The sequence below is a fragment of the Geotrypetes seraphini genome, chromosome 3, assembly GCF_902459505.1.
Source record: "Geotrypetes seraphini chromosome 3, aGeoSer1.1, whole genome shotgun sequence".
Classification (NCBI taxonomy): Eukaryota; Metazoa; Chordata; class Amphibia; order Gymnophiona; family Dermophiidae; genus Geotrypetes; species Geotrypetes seraphini.
This window is the reverse complement of record NC_047086.1, coordinates 223141631-223163229: the sequence shown is the minus strand read 5'-3', so window position 1 is coordinate 223163229 and position 21599 is coordinate 223141631. Positions and strand designations below refer to the sequence as shown.

Genomic DNA, 21599 nt, shown 5'->3' with positions numbered 1-21599 from the left:
CCGCCTTTGCTGCTTCCCAGAAGAGGATAGGATCCTCTTCTGCATGGGCATTATGCGGCTTATAATCTTTCCAAGAGGCCAATAGCCTCTCCCGATAATTCATGTCTCCATACAGCGCTAAGGGAAGTACCCAACACCATGCCTTCTGAGTCCCCCCCCCACCCCCCTGCCACTGCACACTGACCCATGCATGGTCCGAAACAGTATACGGTCCAATATCTGCCATCTCAACGCCCCGGAACGTCACCCATATATAATCAATGCAGGATTGAGTACCATGCACTCGGGACAAGTGTGTAAAATCCTTTTCATCTCCATGCAACACCCTCCAGGCATCATGTAATTCTAAGTTGTCACTAAATTGTCGCAGTTCACTCTCCCCTGCCTGACGAGAGGCCCCAACTGCCCCAGTACAATCCAGGCGGGAATCACGGACGGCATTAAAATCCCCCCCAATTATGAGAGAATTCTGAGAGAATGGCAACAGCAAGCGTGTCAGTTTGGCATAAAATTCCGGATCACATTCATTGGGGGCATAGACACAGCAGAACATCATGTCTCGTTGATCAAGCACCCCCCCCCCCTTTTGACAGTGCACATATCTGCCTTCCCCATCCTTAGCCAAAATTTGCAGATTTTCAGTAAGACCCTTACGAAACAACATTGCCACTCCCCTACGTTTCATCTGTGCTGAGGCTGCTACACACTCCCCTACCCACCACTGTTTCAGTTTTGCATGCTCCATATCATTTAAATGTGTCTCTTGAAGGAACGCCACATCTACTTTGTGACGCTGCAACTGCTGTAAAATTTTTGAGCGCTTAACCAGGGAATTAATCCCCCCCCCCACATTCCAGGTTACCAAATTAACCAGGATCCACAAGCGTCAGCCACTCTGCATACACCTCCACAAAGATCCGTGCGGCTCAGCCACCCCAGCCCCTGAATCCAGCCCCACCCCAGCCCAGGCCCCACCAGTGCATCAGTCTACCACCCACTACCAAAGAGGGGCAGAGAGTACCATCCCCCAATGAACCCCCTTCCCCATCCCCAAACCCCTCCCCAGCACCCCTCCAATTCCTCACCTATCCTTCTAATCTTCCACTCCCCCCAAACTCCCTCCAGGCACCTCCAAACTTACATAAACCACCCCCAAAATAACTGAACAGTACATACCATACTCCCATCCCAAACCTCTCCCTCCCTGCTCCCTGCAGTGTGGAATTATTATCTTTTATAATTTTTATAGGGCTGTATTTTGTGCTATTTAGTATTTTATTCTGAACTGTTTTCATTTATAATAATTTATATGACTTTGTATTTCTAATTGCTAGTGTAATTATTATTGTGTAACCACCATGAACTGATGGTTTGGCGGTTTATAAAAATAAACTACTATCATTATTATTATTATTGTTATTATAAAGATGTGACTTAACTAAGGTGACCATACGTCCCGTTTTGAACGGGACAGTCCCTTTTTCACATCCCCTGTCCAGTTGTCCCCACTCACAGCTTCGGGACGCCGAAATGTCACGTTTTCAGAGAGGGCGTCCCAAAGCTGTGAGTGGGGACAACGGGACAGGGGATCGCAGCCTGGATTCAGGCCCCGCTGACCTTCCTATCTCTCCCTCCCGACCCTCCCATTGAGTTGACAACCTCCTTCCAGTAGCGTCGGCAGCCGCAGTAAGCTAAACAGGCTGCTTCGCGGCTTTCTCCTGCCGTCGAAGCGTCACTGATGATGTCATCGGTGACGTGGCAGAGGGATTCGCGGGCAGGAGAAAGCCGCGAAGCAGCCTGTTTAGCTTGCTACGGCTGCCAACGCTACTGGAGGGAGGTTGTCAACTCGCTGGGAGGGTCGGGAGGGAGAGATAGGAGGGTCAGCGGGGGTTCGGCTGGGAAGGGGGAGAAGCGGTCTGCCTCGTTGCTCCATTACCTTCTTCGGGCAGCAGCAGCATTTACAATTCGCTGCTGTTGCCGGCTTCAGGCCTTGCTCTCTGTCGGGTCCTGCCTACTTCCTGTTTTCATGAAGACAGGACCCGACAGAGAGGAAGGCCTGAAGCCGGCAACAGCAGTGAATTGTGAATGCTGCTGCTGCCCGATGAAGTTCAGGACACCAGGCCTTGGGTGACAAGGAGGAAAGGGAGTAGAGAGGGAGAGAATTGGGGAGAGTGTTGAAGGAAGATGAGGGAGGGAATGAAAGGAAATGCCAGGGCTTGGAGGGAAGGAGGAAGGCATGCCAGACCAAGGGAAAAGGAAGGAGGAGATGTCAAAGCATGGAGGGGGAGGTAGAGATGGAAGAAAAGGAAAGGAGAGAGATGCCGGGAATCAGGGAAGGGATGATGCCAGACCATGGGGGAAGGAAAGAAAGGAGAAGAAAGAGATGCCAGAGCATAGGGGAGGGAGTTGTGACAGAGAGAGAAAAACGGAGAGGTGAGAGTTGAAATCAATCATGTACAAAGGAGAGAAGGGGCACGGGATAGATAGTTTATGGAAGGAGCATAGAAAGAGGGAAGATGCCATATGGAAGAGAGAGAAAGAGAGAGAGGGCGGACACTGGATGGAAAGAGCATAGAGGGCAGTGAATGGAAGGGGCGAGATAGAGGGTGAACAGTAGATGGAAGGGATAGAGAGAGGGAAACAGACACTGAATGGAAGTGTGGGGAAGAGGAGGGACAGCCGCTGAATGGAAGTGTGAGCAGACACTGGAAGGAAGTGGGGAGGAGAAAGAAAAAAAGGGCACATGCAGGATTGAGGGAATAGGATAGAGTTAGTTACTGGAAGGGGTGAGGGAAAGAGGTGGCAAGCTATAGGTAGATACAGTGAAAGAGGGAAATTGAGGACTGAATAGTAAAAAAGAATTTAGACAGAGGCAGAAAATAAATTGAGAAGGAAGACCAGGAAAGAACAGGAGGAAGGGAGCGGAGAGAGAGATGCCAGAGCAAGGGGGAAGGAGAGGAGACAGATACCAGACCTGGGAGGAGGAAAAGAGGAAGGAGACAGATACTAGATCCGTGGGGAAAAAAGGAGGAGAGAGATATGCTTAAAATCTGCTGGGAGGGAGGAAGGAAAGGAGAGAAAGAGGCAGAGAAAGGGGGGGTTGTAAACACATTAGAAAGACTACAGAGAAAAAGGCTTTGATAAAAGTGAAAAGACAGGAGGCAGATGCAGGACTATGGGAGGTTCAAACAGAGGGGGAGAGAGAGGGAGACCTGGAACAAAGGTAGAAAGGAGAACTGACACTGAATCTGGGGAGGGTAACAGAGGGAAAAGAGAGAGAGAGACCTGGACCCAAAGGGGATGGGGCTGGATTCTGAAAGAAATGTTGAATGCAAAAGAAAGAAAGATTGGATGCAGTCAGAAGGAAGTGCAACCAGAGACTCATGAAATCACCAGACAACAAAGGTAGGAAAAATGATTTTATTATCAATTTAGTGATCAAAATGTGTCTGTTTTGAGAATTTATATCTGCTGTCTATATTTTGCACTATATTTGTCTATTTTTCTATAGTTATTGAGATGACATTGCATATTTTAAAGTAATCTGCCTTGACATCTTTGAAAAAACCTACAATGCGTAAAGTGTGCATTGTGGGGTTTTTTTTATATTTTATATTTACCATTATGAATTAATAAGATATTGTGTGTACAAGAAAATGAATGGAAAAAATTGGGGGCGGAGCTGGGGCTGGAGCTGGGGGTGGGGCTAGGGCGGGAATGGGGGCGGGACTGAATATTAATAGATGTCCCGTTTTGATGAAAAAAATAAATGGTCACATTAGACTTAACACGGCCTCAAACAACCGGTCTTCCTGGGCACTGTGGGGAAGGCTTTTTTTTAAAAAGAAGACAGTGCAGTATCGGAGTCCGCCAGCCCAGGTAACAGTCGAGATCTGCATCTCTGCAGTGCCGCCAGCAGTGCGACCATAGAGACCAGAAGCTTTACTAAGTCCCCGGAAGAAAATAAGGGTGGGTAGAAAGTACAGGCGTCGTAAAGTGACATTAAGTTAGAGGAGAGGATTTAGCAACCGGCATGAATAATGTAGCATTATATTTGTTGATTTAAAAAAGTTACAAAAACTGCTGCACTGTTAGGGTACGTATATTAAGATTTTACCAGACGTTTATTTCCCTCCCCCAGCACAGTTGGGATGGTCTAGGTGACGTAAACAATCGTCGGACGCTCGATGTCCGGCTGTGCCAGGTAAAGCGCTGGTAAGTTGGGTTCTATCGGGATTCGGTTGCTTCACCTGTTCTGGCCCTTGGAAACGTCGATTATGACGGATCGGCTGTAATCTCTTTAGAGTCTCGTGGTTTAGTTCTTCAGGCGTCGCGGGACCTGGCTTTGGAAGCCCCCGAAGAGGCTGCGATAGGCCTTTCCTTTGTCCAGTACAGGACGCCATGAGCTCCCGAGTTTACAGCCTTTGAATATCCAAATGCAAGACTTTTCTGCGCCCTATCATTTTGTTTTCCCACTGTTTTAATTTTGCAATATTTTTCCATTGTAACCAGATTGAAGTTAATTTCAGAAAGCGTTTTCTGTGTGCGAGGTATGTTCTATACGTGAAAATGTTTGTTTTGGGTTGGGTTTTTTAATGAAATAAAACGGGTGGTATATGTGCAAGTAACATGCCAGTAAGAGACATAAGCAATGCCTCCGCTGGGTCAGACCTGAGGTCCATCGCGCCCAGCAGCCCAACAGGTCCAGGACCTGTGCAGTGATCCTCTATTTATACCCTTCTATCCCCCTTTCCAGCGGGAAATTGTCCAATCCTTTCTTAAACCCCAATACCGTACTCTGCCCTATTACGTCCTCTGGAAGCCATTCCAGGTGTCCACCACACGCTGGGTAAAGAAGAACTTCCTAGCATTTGTTTTGAATCTGTCCCCTTTCAGCTTTTCCGAATGCCCTCTTGTTCTTTTATTTTTGGGAAAGAACAAGAGGGCATTCGGAAAAGCTGAAAGGGACAGATTCAAAACAAATGCTGCATTTGGGTGGAGCTGAAACAAAGTTGTTTATCTGTAGGTATAGTTTGACTCCCTTTTTGGAGGAGGGGGAGATTTTCACCCCTTCTCCTGATTGTCATGTATTAGCTTTCTCCTCCAAATCATCCCCTCTTTCTCTCTAATATATACCTTTCCATCTCTCCTCCAGGGCCTATTGCCACCAACCTCAACGTTTCCACCTGTTCCAGCATAGCTGCCATAGTGTGGTGTGATATCGTTTTCGTACCTTTTTTTTCCCCCCAACATTTATTTTTTTCCAGATGCTTCACTCTTCCTTCTTGGCTTTTTTCCAAACCTTCCTCTTATCTCTCTCCCATTTTTATCTTCTCTTCCCTCCCCATGTGCTTTTGCACTCCTTCCTTCTGATTTTCTGCTGCTCTATTACTCTAAGACTGTAAAGACATTTATTTATTTATTTACTTTTGTAATCAAACTTGGAGCGTAACCAGAACTAATAAAGTTGCAACGACTGAAAAATATACTTTGGTTCATCACTAGAGGGCGCAACTCTCTTCTTGAAGAACTCTATACCTCTGAGTGACTTTCAAACGTGACGGTTGCAATCCTGAAGTTTGGTTACCAATTTGAATGAGAAGACAGTTCTTTTATTTGAACTCTAATATTTTTCTGACTTCCACTAATATTTAACTATTAGTACCCCAGTGACATTATAAAGAAGCTCTATTACTCTCAGCAGTAACTCACTCTCACTATTTCAAGTTTATTTAGTCTCGATATCTCATTTTAATTACCAAAGATGTTTACATTTGTACACTTTTAAAATATAAAAATGGGGAAGACTGACTATATGAACATTACAGACAAAACATGCTACATAAGGAAAGTGGGTGGGATACATTGAATAGAATGAAAAAGAAAGGGGAAAGGGAAAGGCAATCTTTAATGTGGCTATTGTCTTGAGTCTCATGAGCAATTTAGTCCTAGGAATAGATCTCATAAGCATCTTTGAAGAGAGGTTTTAAGACTAGACTGTCTCGGCCAAAGGGAAGGAATTCCATAATGTGGGGGCAACTACCGAGTAAATAGTCTTGCGTGTTGTATCATAGAACAACTGATGGACTGAAGGGACAGCAAGAAGATATTGTTGAGAAGAACGGAGTGATTGCTGAGATTCATATGGAATCAACAAGTCTGTCTATAAATGAGGGAATGTGACTAGCATATCTTCCTCTCCTTCCTTTCCAACAAGCTCAGAATATTTCCCTCTAGCACAGAAGGTGGGCAGCCTCGGGGCCAAATTCAGCCCACCATTGAATTTTATGTGGTCCTCAATCCCATGGGAAGGGTACACAAAAACTATCATTAGCCAGAGTTTTGATTAATTACTATATTTCACAAATATTTTCAGAATAGCCATATCTAGCAGTTTGTTTTTATTGTTTTAAATTAAATTTTTAGATATTTATCATAGGTCTATGTAGCTCTGTTCATTTTTGGTTCTAACATTATATTACATGGATTGTTAGGGATAACGGCATTAATTTGGACCTTTTATATAATGATTACCTTCCCCTATTGCTCCCACTCCTTCTCTAGGTGTTGGTCTTGTTCCTCAATTATTATTTTCTGGAAAGTACTTTGCCACCATATTTTCAAAAGTATAAGGTTTTACAGTTTAAGCCACACCTGATCTTTTGTTTGGTCATTTTGATATCTATGTGCTACTTTTTTGGCAAAGAAAAAAATGTATTGTTGAATTTGGCTGTCATCTGAAGCTCCTTCTTTAGCACAGAAATTTCAGATTTTGTTGATGCTGGATCGCTAAGGAGTAAAGGCCTTGGACCTGAGCAAAAGGATTCTGTTCCAACAGATGTGGGATCCATTTTGGAATACAGGCAGTTCCTGGATTAAGAATAGGTTCTGTTTTTTAAACTGTTCTTAAGTGGAACTTGTATGTAACTCGGATCCTAGTATTCTTCCCACCTTCTCCACCTCCTTGAAGCCCCTCTTGCATCCCTTTCCATCCATCCCACTGTTCCCTCTTCACCACATCCATCATTACTCCCTTTCATCTCTCTTCCCTATGCATCTCTACCTCACTTTCTCCCTCCCTATGCCCACCAATTCTCCTCTTTCTTCATCTCTCCATGTACACCATCTCTTTCCCTCCCACTCAGACCCCAATTTTCCTTTTCTATTCCATCCCCCTCCCCAGCATCTTTCCCTCACTCCTTCCATTCTTCCATCCTATGGCCCAATTTCAAGCTTCCCTCCCTCCTTCCTTCGATCATTTGTCCAAAGTTTTTGCCTCCCTCCCACTGGTGTTTTACCTTCTAGCCAGCTCCCTCCTCCTTCCAACCACAGTCGTTTCTCTTCACAAAGTTGTAGGCAAAATGTCTCTGAGCCTTTAATAGCCGAGTAGAGATGATTCTAAAACTTGAAATGTTTGGGGTTTTTTAACAAGAGTTCCTCCTCCCCTTAGTTGAATATCGTCCCTAATCATTTTTATTTTTGAATAATTAATTTTTGCTTTGTTCTAAGAGTTTCGTTTATGAAATTTGTGTCTATTTCTCTTTTTAAAAATTCTTTATTCATTTTTTAATCTTACAAGTGTACAAATAATAAAACATTTAAAATTAAATACATCACTTGAATTTCTTTCTAGTATAACATCAAATAAATAAATTTATTCCCTTCCTACCCACCCTTTCCTTTAGCATTTAATCAAAAATATACAAATATAAATATTCTTTTCTTTTGATTAAACCTACAGTAAACTTTAATTCACCCTCCTCCCCCCATTTGCAAATATACTTTCAAAAGAAAATGGTATCTACTCATTATAGTAAGTTGTCAATGGCCCCCAGATCTTTTTAAATTTATTATAATTCCCTTTTTGAATAGCAATTATGCTTTCCATTTTATAAATGTGACATAACGAATTCCACCAGAAGGTATAATTTAATCTACTGCGGTTTTTCCAATTACCGTATTTGCCGGCGTATAAGACGACCCCCCAACTTTTACAGTTAAAATATAGAGTTTGTTATATACTCGCCGTATAAGACTACCCCTTCTTCCGATTCGCGACCCCCCCCCCCCCCAAGCCGGCAAAAACAGCTTTGCACCGCAGGCCCAGCCACCCAAGACGAGTCGGAGGCCCCTACCCGCCGCATCCTGCACGTGGGCAGACTCAGCACAAACGCTGCTGATGGCCCCAATCAACACGCTGACCTCCCCGCGCACGCTGACCATCTTCTCTCTGCCTGCACTTTCCCCGCGGCCCTCTTCGGCGACTCAGCAGGGGCAGCGATCAAGACAGGCTGCAAACGTCGGGACCTTCCCTCTCTGAGTCCCGCCTATTTTGTTTCAACTTCCTGTTTCCGCATAGGCGAGACTCACAGAGGGAATGACCGCCTGTCTTGATCGCCCGAGGCTGGGAGGAACAGAAGATTTCTGCAAACACCATCGGGGCAGAAAATTTAACGGGTCCATCTCGCCAGTCCTGTGCGGACCGGCAGGAATTTTCTGCGGACCGGCACCGCGGACCGGCGGTTGAAGAACTGTGATGTAAACAGTACCCGGCGTATAAGACGACCCCCGACTTTGGGGAGGATTTTAAGGTACTGAAAAGTCGTCTTATACGCCGGCAAATACGGTACTTGTGATATTTTGAATGGTGACCCCTGTCATAATCAATAAAAGTTTATTGTTGTTTGAAATCTGACTCCTTGTTCTCATTGATGTACCGAATAGAATCATATCATATGATAATGCTACATGATTCTCATAAACAATTAATTTGGGACCAAATTGATTTCCATAAGGCCATGATAAAGGGACAATCGAATAATAAATGATCTAGAGTCCCTGCTTCAAGTTTACAATGGCAGCATCTATTAGACTTAGAGCTGTCTAACTTTTGTAATCGAACTGGGGTCCAAAATGCTCTATGCAACAAAAAGAACCAAGTTTGTCTCATAGATGCAGAAACTGTACACCTCATTCTCCAAGACCAAAATCATGGCCATTGAGACGCAGAAATTTGATACTTAATCTCAATGCTCCAAATGTCTTTGAGGCCAGTCTGGTTTTTTATTTATAAATTCTGTTATCAATTTATACTACTTTGCGTCTTGGTGTCCCAAGAAGTCCGCCTAAAAGCATAAGAATTCCAGATTATATTGATTATTAAGATTCTTCCATTCAGGGAACCCCTCCTGAATAGCCTGCTTCAGTTGCAACCATTTAAAACTTTGTGTTTTATTAAGACCATATTTTTGCTGCATCTGTGAAAAATCAAGCAGTTTACCATTTAAAATAACATCGTTTAAAACCTGCAATAATCCAATGCTTCCAGATGACTTTAAATCCGCCAATTTGAATCTTGGAGTTAAGCCATATAGATTGATTTGTTGATTTTTGTGTTCGGTTAGGTGTTAAATTACTGACATATCGTAATGTTTTCTACGTATCCATTAATATTCTATTATCTTTATACTAGTCTTTAAGCCCGTTACATTAATGGGTGCTAGAGTAGATGTCTGTCTGGCTGGGTTTTTTTTTCTTTGTCTATCTCTCTTTTTGCACGCTGCCTGTCTGTCATTTTTTTCTGTCTGTGTCTCTCCCTATGTCCTTAGTGCCCTCAGTGCCTCCTTCCCATGTCCTTAGTACCTCTTCCCATGTTCTTAGTGCTCCCAGTGCCTCCTTCCCATGTTCTTAGTGCCCCCAGTGCCTCCTTCCCTTGTTCTTAGTGCCCCCAGTGCCCATTTCTATGTCCTTAGTGCCCCCAGTGCCTCCTTATGTCCTCATTATCTTCTAGACTTTGTCCCACCCCCACCCCCGTTGCCATCCTGCCTGCCTCCCATCCCCCTGAGCAGCATGTTAACATTAACCCCTCCCCCCCAATGCCAGCCTGCCTGCCTGCCTCCCATCCCCTGAGCAGCATGTTTTTAACCCCCACCCTCCCACCGACCCTACCCAGCACACCACAAACCCCCGTTGACCCTCCCAGCCGACCCTCCCACTGCTACACGGCCGACAAACCTCGCAGCTCCAGCAGCATCCCAAGCACAATAAACACGCTGCTTCGGCTCTTCAACTGGCCTAATTTCTTCTGCCGTGTCTCTGATGATGTCATTAGTTACGCGGCAGAGGAAATTAGGCCAGTAGAAGAGCCGAAGCAGCGTGCTTAGTGTGCCTGGGACGCTGCTGGAGCTGCGAAGTTTGTCGGCCGTGTAGCGGTGGGAGGGTCAACGGGGGTTTCTGGTGTGGCGGGTAGGGTCGGCCGGGGGGGGAGTCACGGCTTGTTAGTGGTATGCCGGGTAGGCTGGCGGCGGGGGGGGGGGAAGAGAGGGAGTTGCGTTGTGTTACCTGGCTGGTCCTTCGCGCGCGTGCGCACTCTGTCAGCCACATCCCAACAGATCAGATCTCAGGGAACATGGGATAAGAGTGCGCATGCACGCTTAGCATATTATTATGAGGTATTTAGGAAACGTCTAAAAACACACCTGTTCCTAAAACATCTTGACAACTGATCCACTTATCTCTTTCCTCTCAATAGCGACCTACTGTCCTTTTGATCACTTTTCTCCTCAACAATGAATTTCCTGTCTAATTACTTCTCTTTCTTCTTCCCCTCTTGAAGTCAGTCAATTTGTACCTTTGCTTAATCTTTTGTAAACCGCATAGAACTTCACGGTATTGCGGTATATAAGCTGTTATTATTATTATTATAGATATTCTAGGCATCTTAATACTGAGAACATGACATAAATGTAAAGGGAACATGAGTCGCCATTCCAAATATAACCAATCTGTGACATTTTCCATGTGCTCTGGGAGGACCCAATACATACCCTGGCGTAAAATATAGGCTTGATGATACCTATAAAAATTTGGGAAATTTACCCCACCCTCCCTAATTGATTTTTGTAGAGATACTAAAGCAATTCTAGGCCTTTTACCCAGCCAAATAAATTTTGTAAGAATACCATTTAACTTTTTATAAAAGGACCCATGAAAAAAAACTGGTATCATACTCATTTCATAACAAACCACAGGCAATATCATCATTTTAATAGTTTGAACTCTCCCCCACCAAGAAAGATGCAAAGGATTCCATTGCTCACACATTTCTGTTACTTTCTTTAATAAAAAAATTTTCATTCTCTTTTACCGTGTCTTCAAGTGTATTTTTAATCCAAATACCTAAATATTTTAATCCATCTTCCTTTCATACAAAGGAAAAAGAGTCAAATAGTCCTTTAGTACATTAAGAGGCAGAATTTCTGTTTTGTTCCAATTTATCTTGTATCCTGAAAATTTTCCAAATTTCTCTATTAACTCAAGCAAGCATGGAATGGAAGTTTCTGGATTCCTCAAATAAAGCAGTATATCATCTGCATAGGCAGAGAATTTATATTCCCAGTCTGTACGATGAATACCCTGTATCCCCTTTGCTTGTTGAAAAGCTAATAACAAGGGTTCTAATACAATATCAAAAAGCAAAGGAGATAGTGGACAGCCTTGTCTAACCCACCTCCGCAAAATAAAACGCTCTGATAAATTATTATTAATATACAATCTTGCAGATGGGGAGCTATAGACCTTAAATCTGACTTGGGTGTTTTGCTTTGTATTCTTAAGTTTGCTATTTTTGAGGTCTTTGCAGACAGTAAAATACCTTTTTATTGTAACAGTGTAGTAACTTTCTCAAGAGTTACCATAGAAGAGCTGAGCAGATTTCATTTGTTAAAAATAATTCTTGGGTTTTTATTCTTTCTAATTTTCAGAACAAGTTTGTCAAGAGGAAAGGCTTCCCGATTGCACATCAGTTCCTACAATGAACTGTCGGTCAGAAGTGCTGGAAGTATCGGTGGAGGGTCGGCAGATTGAGGAAGCAGTGCTTGCTTTGCTTCATACCATCCTCTTCCACCGGAGCACTGGGAAATTCCACTACAAGAAGGAAGGGACCTATTCCATTGGAACAGTCGGAATGCAAGACATAGATTGTGACTTCATCGAGTTCACTTATGTTAGAGCGTCATCTGAGGAACTTGACAAGACTTTAAAAAAGGCTGTGGGCGATTTCAAGGTAAAGTAGTTTCCAATCTGTGTAAACGGGTTATGAGACACGTTAAAAAGCTTCATGTGTAGATATGCTTGTGAAGTAAACAGAATGTAAATAAAATGGGAAAGAACTATGAAAGCACTTCATTTGGGAGCCTTATCCTGCCACATGTCTTATTCTGTATTTATCAAAACATAATAAAAATGTAGCAGATGTAATGGCATCCAGCAATAAGAAATGCTTTTTAGCTGTTTAGACAAGCTATAATGACCAGCTTAAATTCATAAGCCAAATATTACTTATAAGGAGGCTGAATTTGCGTTGAATAATGTGTCAAATGTTTCCCTCTACTAAGAATGTTATAATGCCCCTATAGCGCTCCATGGTGCGACCACACCTAGAGTATTGCCTTCAGCTCTGGTCTCCTTGGCTCAAGAAAGATATACAGTACTCCCCCGAAATTCGCAGGAGTTCCGTTCTAAGAACACCTGTGAATCTTGAAAAACCGCGAATACGGGTTTTTCGTGGGGGAGATTGGAGAGGCAGGAGAGAGCAGCCGGAGCACCGGTAACTGAAGTAAATCACTCGCTGTATGCTCCTACCACCTCTTCCTGCACTAAAGTTGGGCCTTACCAATCAGGAGCTTCTTTGACACGCAGCTCCTGATTGATAAGGTCCCGACTTTAGTGTAGGACTTTAGTGCTCCGGCTGATCTCTCCTGTCTCTCCAGCTGTCCTCTTCTGGTCGGCGGTCAGAAAATACCGCTAATGACTGGGACTGTGAACCACCGACCGCGAATGACCAGGGGAACACTGTAGCGGTACTTGAAAAGGTTCAGAGAAAAGCGACCAAGATGATAAAGGGGATGGAACTCCTCTCATATGAGGAAAACTTAAAAAGGTTAGGGCTCTTCAGCTTGGAAAAGAGACGGTTAAGGGGAGATATGATTGAAATCTACAAAATCCTGAGTGGAGTAGAATAGGTACAAGTGGATCAATTTTTCACACTGGCAAAAATGTCAGAATAGGGCAGGGGTAAGCAATTCCTGTCCTTGAGAGCCGGAGCCAGGTCAGGTTTTCAGGATATCCACGATGGATTTGCATGCACTGCCTCCTTGAGATGCAAATCTATCTCATGCATATTTATTGTGGATATCCTGAAACCTGACCTGACTCCGGCTCTTGAGGACTGGAATTGCCTACCACTGGACTAGGGGCATGAAGTTACAGGGAAATACTTTTGAAACCAATAGGATGAAATATTTTTCACTTGGAGAATAGTTAAGCTCTGGAACGCATTGCCAGAGGTTGTGGTAAGAGCGAATAGCTGGTTTTAAGAAAGGTTTGCACAATTTCCTGAAGGAAAGTCCATAGTCTGTTATTGAGAGATACATGGGGGAAGCCACTGCTTGCCTTGGATGAGTGGCATGGAATGTTGCTATTTGTTGGGTTTTGGCCAGGTACTAGGGACCTGGATTGGCTACTGAGAACAGACTACTGGGCTTGATGGACCATTGGTCTGACCCAGTAAGGCTATTTTTATGTACTGTATCTGTGTATTATTACATTCTGCAATGATTAACATTATGCAGCTTAACACAATATATTAGTAATTCACTCTATTATAAATTTATTCTAGTTCATTTCTCACACCGTCAAACTACAGTCATGAAGAGCTGCGAACCAGTCAGGTTTTTGGGATCATCTTATAATAACAAGAGTTATTCACAAGACCAGATAATCCTGATGATAAAATTTCTCTTTATCACAAACAGTTATTACTCATAATTATATAATATAATCACCTTATCCTACAAATATATAATCAGTAATAGGAGATCCACACCCATACATCTTCATCCCTGCAAAAAGTATACTAATGTCCTGTGAATCAGTTATCAACCTCAAGACGACATGATCTTTTTGCTGCCAACGTCCAAAATGGCATTTATTTGCAGGTGCTGGGATGGACGTAGTCCCCTGGGTAAGGGTGCATAAACATCTGTTCTAGGATGCACTCCTCTCCAGCAGTAGCTACCTTGGCCAGCGGAAGCTTGTTGTAGCCTAGCCTGTTGGTTGGAGCACCAGTCTCTCACCAGAGGAGTTCCCCTTAGCATATCTGTGGGTGATACTGACACTGACAACGGACGCCAGCCTAAATGATTGGGGGACACATTGCAAGGGATGTCCGTTTCAGGGACGCTGTTCTCCTTCCCAGAGGAAGTGGTTGATCAACCGCTTAGAACTTTGAGCCATCAGCCTGGTGCTTCAGGTGTTTGGGAAGGCGTTGCAAAACAAAACGGTATGAGTTTTTTTGGACAATGCAATGGCAGTAGCCCATGTCAATCACCAAGGGGGCATAAAGAGTGCTGCTCTACCTTTGGAAGCCTAGATGCTGTTTTGATGGGTGGAGGCCCATCTCGGTGCTCTTGGCAGCACTTGTGGCAGGAGTGGACAATGCAAGCGGATTTTCTCAGCTGGAAGACTTTAGATCCCGGGGAGTGGTCACTGTCTCAGGAAGCCTTCATGTGCATTTTGAATCGGGGGCACCCAACATTTGATCTGACGGCCTCAGCAGCCAATAGCAAGACTGTCGAAGATACAAGCCAGGAAGCAAAGACTTGGATGCCCTGGAGGAAGCCTGGCCAAAGCCAGGTCTTCTTTACGCCTTCCCTTTGTGGCACATGATAGGAAGACTTTCAGGTGGGATCATGGCGCACCAGAGGCTGGAGATTCTAGTAGTATTGTATTCAGACCTGGTCCGTCTACGAAGAGATCAAGGTCTCGAACTTCCTTGTCATCCCTGGCTGATCAGCCAGAGTTCAGTTGTCTTGCAGGGTCCAGAAAGTTTTGGTCTTATGGCATAGCTTTTGAGTAAATGTTGCTAGTGTGTAAAGGTTATTCAGATGGAGACATCTCCACCCTTCTAAGATGTAGGAAGAAGGCAACTAAAGCAGCATATGCAAAAGCCTGAATATGCTTCCAAGCTTGTTGTGCTCAGAGAAGTGAGGACCTGAGCTTGGCACCAATCTCTGTGGTGTTTGCATCCCTGCAGGAAGGTCTGAAAAAAGGCCTAGGATTAATATAACTGCATATCCAGATGTGGCCAGGTTTTTGAAGGGCACCTTATGTCCCCTTCCTCCAGTGCAATAGCCTTTTTCTGGCATGAAGTCTTAATTTTGTCCTGCGGATGCTAGCTAGAGCACCCTACGGACCTCTGGAGCAAACTTTCTTTGATGGACCTTACCATCAGGATTGTGTTTTTGGTAGCGATTGCCTCAGTTCAAATGTCTGAACTACAGGCTTTGTCATGCAGAGATCCCTTCCTCATAATTTTGGATTCAGGGGTGGTCTTATTCACAATCTTCACTTTTGTTGTTTGGTTGTTGTTTTTTTTTTTTTTTTTTGGGGGGGGGGTGTTTACTGAAAGTGGTTTCCAGCTTCCTCATCAACCAAGAAGTATGCTCAGGATCGAGAAACAGTGATCGCATGTTGAAATTGTTAGATGTTTGCAGATTCTTACTGCAGTATTTAGAAGTTACAAACCAATTTAAATTGTCAGATCATTTGTTTTAACGGGAGCTGCCTGTAAAGGCTGAAGGCCTCAAAAGTGTCCATTTCCAGATGGATCTGTATGGCCATTTCTTCAGCCAGTATCAGAAGTGAAAAGCATCCACCTATATCCATGAAAGCACACTCCACTAGAAGCATTGCTTCAAGGAAGAAATCTGTAGAGAGGCAACTTGCTCCTTTCTCCATACATTCACAAAGTTTGTTTTTTGTTTTTTTGTTTTTTTTTAAGGGTGGACGTGGTGGGAAAACAGGACTTCGCATTCAGATCATCTGTTCTATTAGCAGGCTCGTTTGTCCTGCCCTAAATTTGAGAGACTGTTTTGATATGTCCCATAGGTTCAGGAATAGTGTCTGTCACACTAGAAGGAAAAAAGATTAGGTTCTTACCTCTATAATCTTCTTTCTAGTAGACAGACACTCTATTCCTGAAGCCCACCCTGTCAGATGTTCATTTGCCTGCTTACTGCCTCGAATGTGCTGGGGCATCTGGACACTTTGATTCTTTCCTTTATTCAGTTCTAACAAGGATAGAGGATGCAACTGCTGCATTAATGAATATAGGGGGTATCTGTAGAATCTCCCACACTCTTAGTGCAGGTTACCCTCAGAGTGGTGACTTGATTGTGTTCACCTTATTATGTTTTGCAAATGGTAAGCTTTTGTTTGTTTTTTCTGTTATGTTACTGATACAAGCTGAACTGACATGTTTTTCATGAAGAGTTCCTGTACCCCTCCCTATTTTGTTTCCTTTCCAGGTCTGACTATCTGCTTTGGTATGAACTGAAGAATTGGAGGACAGCCCAGAGGGATGGAAGGAGGAGCAAAAATAATGTTAATGAGGCTATACAGGAATTCTTGCAGGAAGGGATTGATGACCCCAGGTTCAGGAATAGCGTATGTCTACTAGAAAGAAGATTGAGGTTAAGAACCTAATCTTTCCATAAAACTTTAGTTTACACAGTAGCAAAAAAAAGTTAATATTTGGTTGTATGTGCATTTTGGGCTTTTTTGCCCATATTTAATATTTGTTTTCTGTTCTTTTGTAGGATGCTCTGCAGAATTCTGGAAGTGATGGACTAGGACAAATATGCCTGGAATTTTATCAGAAAAAAAAGTCACGTTGGCCTTTTTCAGATGAGTGCATCCCTTGGGAGGTGTGGACCATCAAGGTCAACGTGGTGAACTTGGCCAATGAGCAAGAGCGACAGATATGCCGGGAAAAGGTGGGGGAGAAACTTGGTGAAAAGATCATCAATATTGTGGAAGTGATGAACAGGCATGAGTACCTGCCAAAGATGCCAACACAGTCGGAGGTGGACAATGTTTTTGACACGAGTTTAAAGGATGTTCAACCTTACTTGTACAAAATCTCCTACCAAATTACAGATTCACTTGGCACCTCTGTTACCACCACAATGCGAAGACTGATCAAGGACACACTGGCTCTCTAGATAAAGTCACTCTTTGTACAATTACCAGCTTGTTGGGAGATGTTGTGATCAGCCTCAGTTTGCTGTAGGTGGCGTAATTTACAAAGGTTATATGTAGGCAGCTGGAAAGGAAAGAGTACATACCTGTCTGAGGAAAAAGTAGTATTAAGTTTTTGTAAATTTCTGACTTGGTTCTTTATCTGTTCATTCCTTAGAGTTATGAATGAGGCAGAAACTTCTTGTATCGACAGTTGTGACACTAAAGGTGTATAGCTTGGTTGGGGGGGCGGAGGTTAGTTGTTAATTTTTACTTATTGGAAGGTATCCCTCAGTCTTGCACCTTTGCATTGTAGTGAACTAGAGGAACTTTAGGATTATGGCAAGAAATAAAGGTAGATGGCAATACAAACGGGTGCTTCTCATGTATTCTGTCTGTAAAGTAATCTGTACATATGGCGGTGAACAATTCTTACTTGAAATAGAGCATCTGTGTAGTATAATAAGAATTTTACTAGTATATCTTTTATTCCACCTTTTAGTAAAACCAGTACAGACAGTAATGTTGGGAAAAGCAAGTAGACTTCATCCCTTGTTTTATAAAACATGTATGACCTGTTTAACATGCACCATTCTGACAAGATCTGATTTTTGCTACATATATCTTTCCAGTATATTTTAATTGCATTATAAAATTTGTGGTGAAGTTGTACTGTTTCAGTAAAGCATTGAACTGCAAACGAGGTGCATCCATAAAATGTCTTCCTTTTCCTGAGTGACTTTAATCTCATGTTGGTCTCACCTTAACTAGCTGAATGTTGCTGTGCAAGAGACCTGAGTCTGAGCTAGACTGTTGGCCTGAGCTGAGAAGTTGTAGAGCTAACATTTAAAGCCTCTAGAAGAGGACACTGCCTGTGTTTGGAAACACCTATGGCCTGATGTGCTAAAGCTTTTCTCTTCTGTCTGTCTGATGAAAAAAGCTTAGTAAATTAGTCCTTCCTTAGCATCCTTACCAGACCAGTTCAGAACTTGTGGGTTATGCCCATCAGCCAGCAGATGGAGACAGATTAAAGACTTGTAGGCTCTGTCCTTTATTATTGGAATTTATTAACTGCACTTATGAAGAGATTAATGCAAGGAGGTGCACAGCAGGTACAGTTTAATATGAAACTTTCAATTTTGAATGGCTCTCACGAATTCTCATGAGACTTGCTGCAGCCATTCAGGAAGCCACGCAGAACCCAAAGTGCCCTCCTGCTCAATATAGCTGAACTGTCAGAACTCGGGGCAGGAGCACAGAAAGCTTGCTCCTGCCCACTATCACTGGACTACCAGGGATTCCAGATACACGGGTTATAGGGAAGGCATGGCGGCATGCAGGATATTGGCAGAGAGGAGGTACGATAGGCAGGGGGGGGAAAGGGTGCAGAACCTAGCAGAGGAGGGAGGGAGAGAGGTACAGGGTGCCGAGCCTGGTAAGGTAAGGAGGGGATGCCGCATGTAGATCCTGGCAAAGCACTTGAATATTAAGCTGCTCAACTTATATTTAAGTCGACCATTTTTCCTCCTTTTTGGGGGGAAAAATGTGGGTCTTAACTTATGAGTATATATAGTAATCAGTTGGAATGGGTGCGCCTTTCTCTTTACTTAAAAAATAATTTTTAAGAGAAGTTAGTTTTTCAGGAGCCTGGGAACTTCTGAGAGGAATCGGCTCCTCCCTCTCTCCCCTCCCAAGTTAGCTTATTCTCCTTGAGTGAAAAGAACCTTCTACAGTTAATTTGCTCTAAGGGTATGTGAGCATTGAGGGTCTTTTTCTTTGGAGGGGGTGGAAAGGGTTTTCATTACTTACTTATTGGGCTGTGGTATCTTATGAGCTTTGGACAAAATGTTTAGTGCTGACAAGTTGCAGCATCAGCTTTGTGGGATTTATTTTTTGCTTTCTCCTCACATTTGGTGTTTCTGATTAAAACTTCATTTTCACTGCTCATAGAGGTCCTTGTTGATTGTGTGAAGCCTTTACTTTGGGGGCTGGTGCACAGCTGTCAGGGACTGCAAATCATACTGACAGAATTTTGGGTTGGATATGGTGTTGAAACAGGGCCCCAAGTAATTTTTGCCTAGTTTTGACCAAAGCTGTGGCCATGGTTTCAGTATTGGCTAAACTAGTTTTTTTCAGTGAAAAGCTGAAAACTTGTGCTTTGTCTTGTCCCCCCCTCCTTCCTACAAGCACCCCCTTTAGGCCTATCTTACAATTCCCGTGGTCTAGTTGGGGCAGGAGCAATTCCAGGTACTCCTGCCCCTGCTGGCTGTTCTCTCAAAATGGCTTCATGACTGCTAACAAGGAAGCAAGTGGGAACAGACAATGAGCAATCCAAAGGAGGCAGCAGGATAAAACAAAACTTGTTTATTTCAGTCCAGGATATACAGTAAAGTAGACCCGACATTAGGGGTCACTAATACAGTAATCAAAAAACACCTAACAACCCAAAAAACTAAATTGTCAATCTAATAAACATGTATAAACATGCATACATTAAAACAAAATTGCATGACTTCTAGTTATAGTCTCATGTAACTGCTGCAAGAGGTCATCTCAACCATTTTGATAGTAGAGTTGATATAGGCAACAGCAATTGGGAATCTCTAATCTCTATCTAAGGCGTAGTGAAGGTCACTGCCTCTTATGCAGCAAACAATAGAGAAATTCACCATTGGAACCTACCTAATGAGGAAAGAGTAGCTGCTTCCTTGCTGGGGCATGAGACGGCAGCGATTTCTCCTTGTCCAGCAGCAACTACATTCAGTGGAGTTGCTGAAGTTGCAACTAATGAATTGCCTAAAGAGGGATCCAAGAATGGAAGCATTTGAGCGATGGAATTGAGAACCGAGGTGGAAGAACCACACAAGGAGGTCATGCTGGAAGCAATTTGGACTTTGCTTCAGAAACTCAATACTGCTGCAACCAAGACATCCGGAGAGGTAAAAGCTCTGGCAAGGAAAATGGATGACTTAGTTAAATCTTTTGAGCAGAGCAATTCAGATTTTAAGACCATGATTACACAGATTCAGTCAGAGGTATCTTCTCTTCAGGAATTTAAAATATTCACGCTAACTGATAATGCTGCATTACACATGAAAATTGAATTACAATTGCAGACTAAATTTGTGAATTTTAAATTTTCCCCCAAACCCTTGGAATTTCTCCATTAGAAATGATTAAAGAAATATTCCTCAGAACTTATACCTCTAAGGAGACATAAATAGTAATAACCCCCAGACTATTCAAATGGATTTAAATAACATTTCACCTGTTAGGGCTTGCTTTGTTGGTCTCCTTTGTTTTTGAGCAGGACTTGAACACTCATAAGCCTTTATTTCCAACATTCCTCAACTATTTTTTGAGGTATCCTGATGTAACTAAAGTTATTCAAGAGAGGTGAAAACAGTTTCTTGCAATGCGTCAGGAAACAAGATCTATTGGTGCTTCCATTCCTGAGCCATTTTTGGATTAAAAAAAATTGCTTGAGCATTAGCTGACTGGTTATGTATAGAGAGGGATTATAATGCTAAGGTCCTTTGTATTCCTTATTTAATTGGTACAAGGTACATGCTACACTCTCCCACTTAAATTGTGGTTCAAGGAAGTGTATACATGTGTTCTTTTTTCCTTCATTTTAGAACTCACTGTGTTGCTTTAACAAGTTTATCTTGTAATATGTTAAATTAATTTAAAAACCCCCAATTAAAATCTCATCTAAAATTCCTTCCTAAACTTGTCAGATTTTCATCTAAACCAGACTATAACTTTACCATCGTTATTCCCTCCTCATTACAGCAGAGCAATCTCTCCACACGCTAGACTGCAGAAGAGCATTACTATTTTATCTCAAAGCAACTGATCAGTTACATCAGACAAACCAACTATTCATTTCGTACAATCCAGCTACTAGAGAAAGCCAGCATCAAAAAGAGCTCTTTCCTCTTGGATAGCCCAATGCATCAATTTTTGCTACTCAAGAACAAACCTACAACCGTCTGGTTCAATTGAGGCTCATAAAGTACGGCCTACAGTTTCTTAAATAGTGAATTTGCTAGGGGAGAGCATTAGCACACAGGCTCAGTCAGATGACTTCACCAACAAGTGTGACTGCATTCCCCTGCTGTCGACGGAGTACACCTGTTACAGGTAAGCAAATTTGCTTTGTTTTTCCCACTTTCTGCCATCTCGCTCTCCCTGCTTGTGCCCTGGGTTAAACCTCTCCTCCTCTATGCAGCATCTCTCCCTTGTTCCCCTCCATTATGAGCAACATTTCTTTCTCTCCCCCCATGCACTGTCTCTCCCTGCCCTCCTCCTTATGTTCAACATTTTTCTCTCTTAACCATGCATGTCTTCCTCCCCTCCACCATATGCAAGATATCTCCCTCTCGCCTCTTTCTACCTGTTTTGTTTGTTCCTGGTAGAATTCTGTGCAAAAAATTCAAAATTCTGCACACAAAATTAGCAAATTCTGCAAGTTTTATGTTAAAACAGTATTTTGCTAACTACCCATATTCCATTCA

General features: G+C 43.0%; 1 protein-coding gene across 7 annotated transcripts; it reads left to right on the top strand.

The window, feature by feature from the left end:
• Positions 1-3756: 3756 nt before the first annotated feature.
• LOC117357713 (autophagy-related protein 101) lies at positions 3757-17782 on the top strand. Of its 7 annotated transcripts, none has more exons than XM_033938686.1 (3): positions 3757-3879; positions 11763-12064; positions 16659-17782. In XM_033938686.1, exons 2-3 carry the CDS (start codon positions 11813-11815, stop codon positions 17061-17063), a joined length of 657 nt encoding a protein of 218 aa, XP_033794577.1. In that variant the 5' UTR covers positions 3757-3879; positions 11763-11812; the 3' UTR covers positions 17064-17782. The 7 variants fall into 7 exon arrangements, with proteins under 7 accessions (XP_033794577.1, XP_033794576.1, XP_033794578.1 ...); XM_033938685.1 differs by having other exon boundaries at positions 3832-3969; XM_033938687.1 differs by lacking the exon at positions 3757-3879 and adding an exon at positions 3965-4096.
• Positions 17783-21599: the final 3817 nt, after the last annotated feature.